Raw genomic sequence first — 5,000 nt, 5'->3', positions numbered from 1 at the left:
GCAATCAAGTCAACGATATCGCTGTAGATGAAGTGTCCCCAACTAAGCAAGCCAGAGGCGACAGCGGCAAGGAACCGAAACTCCATCGGTGACAGAATGGAGAAAAAAACCTTGGGAGAAACCAGGCTCAGTTGGGGGGCCAGTTCTCCTCTGACCAGACAAAACCAGTAGTTCAATTCCAGGCTGCAGCAAAGTCAGATTGTGCAGAAGAATCATCTGTTTCCTGTGGTCTTGTCCTGGTGCTCCTCTGAGACAAGGTCTTTACAGGGGATCTGTATCTGGGGCTCTAGTTGTCCTGGTCTCCGCTGTCTTTCAGGGATGTAGAGGTCCTTTCTAGGTGCTGATCCACCATCTGGTCTGGATACGTACTGGATCCGGGTGACTGCAGTGACCCTCTGATCTGGACAAGACCACGGGAACCAGAGTCCTCTGCACAATCTGACTTTGCTGCAGCCTTAAATTAAACTACTGGTTTCGTAAGAGGAGAACGACACACTATTTCCCCATTTAATACTTTAAACTGCTGCTTTGACACAATCTGCATTGTAAAACGCACTGTATAAATAATGGTGAATTGACACACACACACATCTGAACAGCATCACAGTGACATGCTCCAGCTGTTGTAGTGAACACAGGCCATCATCACATGGTTAGTAACGATCAGCAGATTGTTAGCAGCAGAATCATTACTGTCCTGACGGTCACACAAACACACATCAGTGCTGACTGCACACAAGAATCAATGCAGCGCTGCACACTCAAGCATGAACAGGGCAGCACAGCAGTTCCCAAACTTATAGCAAACGCATTTCCCCCTCAGATTTTACATTCGTTTCAATAATTTAACATATTTGCATGATTACAATTCTCTAACGTCAGTTAATGTTCATATATTATTTTAAACAAATATTTCAAATATTGTAAACAAATACGAGATTGAAAACACTTTTTCATTTATTTTTATTCATCATTTTGTTTTTACATATATACAGTATAAGAGCAAGACCCTACAGACAAAACCAGCATGCACTGGTCAATTTTGAGATTTTGGTCAGTTTTGTTTCCATAACATGTCTTATTTCAGACTAGATTAAAGAAAACACCCTAAAAACACATTTGAGTGTTTGTTTTATTGCAGTGCAGCTATACGTATCTTTAGATTTTAACTGCAGTACATATCTTTAAAAAGTTTTTTCTCCACTTCAGCAGCACGTACAAACACTAAAACTTAGAGGTTTATTCCTCTCTATATTCTGAAGGTTTGTACTGTGGGGTTTGTTCATAAATCATTCACACTGGTTTATACAACATTTTATTCCCAAAAACATGGTGAAAATGCATATATTTAAAGGCTGTGAGTTTTTTCTCCACTTCAGCAGCATGTACAAACACCAAAACTTAGAGGTTTGTTCCTCTCTATAATCTGAAGGTTTTTATAGAAGGGTTTGCTTATATATGATTCATCCTGGTTTACACTATATTTTAATCCTAAAAACCGAACATGTATTTTTATTTCTATTGACAGTATTTTCTATGGATGGAGTGATAAAAAGAGAAATCTAAAATCCCCACAGTAAAAACCTTCAACTCTAAAATAAAACAAGTACTCTGAACCTAGATTTATTCAATGTTCATTGCATATAAGAACATTTCAGATAATATAATAAATATTTGTCTTAATTTACTGTAAACAGTCAAATGGGGAAAGTAATGATAAATAAATATATAATTATATTGATTTATATATATATTAAATTGTAGTGTCTTGCCTTCATTTAATTTAAATACAATTATTTAATGATTAGCTGTCCATTTATTAGCTATGACTATTATTTGTTATAAAACTAAAAAGAATTAATTAAAAAAAAACTACAAAGATATATAAAAAAATTACAAAAACAACAGAAATGCTAAAACTTTAATTATAGCAATAACAGGAAACATTCAAAACTAAAAAATTCAAACTATGAATAAAAACTACAATAGTATATCAATGAGACTGAACTAACACAGCAGCACTCACAGTGTGTTTGACCGAGTGGTTCATGATGATGTAATCGTTGCCCATCGGCAGCCAGGAGCGCAGGGTGATGACATCACGGTTCTTCAGCGGTTTAGGACACTTCCCTAAAAAGAATGAATACTTATTAGCAGAAACACATTAAGTTAATAGCATACTTTGTTTTTTAAAGGCTAATTCTGCAGTGGCAGAACTTACAAGAGTAATAGCCCACATCTGCATTGACCGTCAGTTTGCCGATGTCAAACGTCTCGATGACATTTGCATCCCACTTTCGCCGATACTCGATGTCGTGGAGCACGTCGTACATGGTTTCAGCTGGGATGTCCTTACACAGCATACGACACTGAGGAGAGAGCAGAAGAACTACATTACCCAGAATGCATCACTGGCCATAAAGAAACTAAAACCTAAAATCATAAATTAATTGCTTCTAATAAAATGTAAAAATGTAAGTACATTTTAAAAATTAAAAAAATTAAAAAAATTAATAAAAAAATATTATTAAATATAAACAAACAAACTTATTTCCACTAGTTTCCAAGCCAACATTTTTCATTTAGTTAAAAATGTACTAAAATAACTAAAACTAAATTAAATTTAAATTAAATTACTAAGACTTCAACAAAAATTCAATAAGGAAAATTTGATATACAAAAAAAAAGGTTGTTACAAAAAAAATTACATTTGTAGTAGTAAGACAGCTAATAATAAAACCAAAACAAACAAATTAACAAAGATTACATATTTAAAAAAATAAATAAAACTAAAAAGTTAATAAAACTTTAAGTGAGAATAAAATAATAGAAATTAATAAAAAACAAAACAGATAAAAATTACAAAAACAACTAAAACTTTAACTAAAATTAAAGTGAAAACTAAATATAAAAATATTTCAAAATACTAACAAAAACTATAATACTTTTTCAATGATACTAAAGTAACACTTGTCAGAAGCGACAAAACAAACATTTAAAATGTAAATATCTCTGGATGTTTTTCTCCTCCTGGAAACGGACCGATATATCGACGACATTATTCTGTTCAAACATCTTGTGAAGTAGCAGATCATATTCATGACTATGGCTGTAAATGAAGCTTGACACACATTTTTAGATAACTCAAGCGTCCATGACCCTAAAACAGCAACACACACGTCTAACTAATGACCTACATCAGGTGAAACGAGGCTGCAGTTATTCTGAATCTGAAGTGATTTGTGAAATATTAAACCAGGCCATTAGAGCAGATCTCGTCTCAACAGCACCGGTGTTTTCTAGAGCGTTCACAAGAACCAGAGAACCGACGAAAAACAGCTGTAGGCACAGAAACGACACACTAAAGTCTTCATCCTCCAAAACTCACTAGTTATAAAGAGGAAAAGTACAGATGAGCATCAAGATTTATAAAGAACAACCTCACAGTGGTTACAAACAGGGTTAATCCCATTTACTAAAACTGATCTATTTAAAAAATGTTGCTTATGTGTGTGAAATAAAGCTAAAGTAATACACAAGTATTGGGTGAAAAATGTACGTTTTTACATTTTTATTTCAAATACTTAAGTTAGTAAATTAATAAACTTGAGCTGAAGCACTAAAATCACTAAATGGATTTGATTTAAAACTAAACCTAAAAAATATATATAAATTATACATAGCAATAGCAATAAAAAAAGACAAAAGCACATAAAATTATTACAAACTGAAAGTATATCATTAGAAGCTAATTCAAAACACTGATAAAAAACTATAATGGTGTTTAATAACATTGACACACAAACCGAATTTAATGATTAACCAAAGATCAAAAAGTTCTGAAAAAGTTAGAAATAGAAATAACTTCAACGCATCATTTTACATCAGTAATTCAGAGCAAGGATCACAAAATCATTAAATTCTCGAAATGATTCACAAACCCACTCAAGAGTTTTCAATGTAACTCAAATGATTCGTGATTCGCGATACTCGATCCGATTGGAGCGCTCCAAACGGTGAATCATTTCGCGACACAATAGTCTGATTCGGATTTTGGAAAAGCTCCGTTTCACCCATCACAATGTAAAGCGCTTAGAAAAGCACTATATAGAATTGAATTAATTATTATTATTTTTATTACGTGCTTTTTAAAATCCTCACAATTGATGTCGAAATTAGAAAATGAATGGCTCTTTCGAACTAGTACTAGTGAATCGCTTGAAGTGAATGATTCAAGTCAGGAGTTTGAATCAATTGCAGTGATTCCAGAGTTAACGACTCACTCAGTTGATTCTAGTTTGAGCTATTTTTATGAAACTTAAAGAGGGTAAACTATCATTCAGCTGAACTGTGTCTTACGTTTAAAACCCTTCGGCTATTATACGTTTAACAATTCGCTCATTTTCTCGATGCATGTGGATCGATATTAAAACATGGATTTTTGAATAGTGAATCTGTGATTTCGGCCAGTAATCAACTTTAAAATGCTAAGAATAGAAAATTCACAATTAGACATTTCTCGTTTATGCCAAAAATCATTAGGATATTAAATAAAAAAAAATTTTGTGGGTATTTTTTAAAGCCAAATTTAGTTTTGTGATTAATTAGTTCATATACACACAAATATATAGATATTTTATTTGTATAGAATAAATATGATGCAATGCAATGAAGCACTGCAATGACAAATAAACTGTGATAAATATAATTATACTGACATGTATAAAAATGCATAAAAACTGAACCTTCACAAAGTAAATATAAATTTCTAATTAATATTTACACATTTATAAAACATTATAAAATATAGAGGTATATGTGCCTCTGTTCCAGTTGCCGTTTCTCTGATTGGTTTAGGATTACAGCGAGTGAAGCTAATTTAAAAAGGTTATTAAATGGTTAAACAGGAATTGCAACACAGCAGCAAACATGATCACGAATGAGCTCAGAGCTAATGATCAGTCTGTGGTGAAAGAGGCAGAAGGACCGAAACGCTCGAG

The 5,000-nt window shown here is 32.8% G+C and overlaps 1 protein-coding gene across 1 annotated transcript in view; it reads right to left on the bottom strand.

Annotated features, from left to right (window-relative positions):
* Positions 1 to 5,000, bottom strand: part of LOC132108339 (START domain-containing protein 10-like) — a 25,015-nt gene that overhangs the window by 11,503 nt on the left and 8,512 nt on the right. Inside the window, exons 2-3 of the mRNA XM_059515041.1 lie at positions 2,222 to 2,369; positions 2,027 to 2,130 (exon numbers count right to left, since the gene is read on the bottom strand). Of these exons, the coding sequence (XP_059371024.1) occupies positions 2,027 to 2,130; positions 2,222 to 2,369 (252 nt within the window). The remainder of the gene's footprint in view (positions 1 to 2,026; positions 2,131 to 2,221; positions 2,370 to 5,000) is intronic.

The sequence above is a fragment of the Carassius carassius genome, chromosome 28 (genome assembly GCF_963082965.1).
Source record: "Carassius carassius chromosome 28, fCarCar2.1, whole genome shotgun sequence".
In the NCBI taxonomy this organism is placed as follows: domain Eukaryota; kingdom Metazoa; phylum Chordata; class Actinopteri; order Cypriniformes; family Cyprinidae; genus Carassius; species Carassius carassius.
The sequence above is the reverse complement of the archived record's forward strand: the minus strand, read 5'-3'. Positions and strand labels throughout refer to the sequence as shown.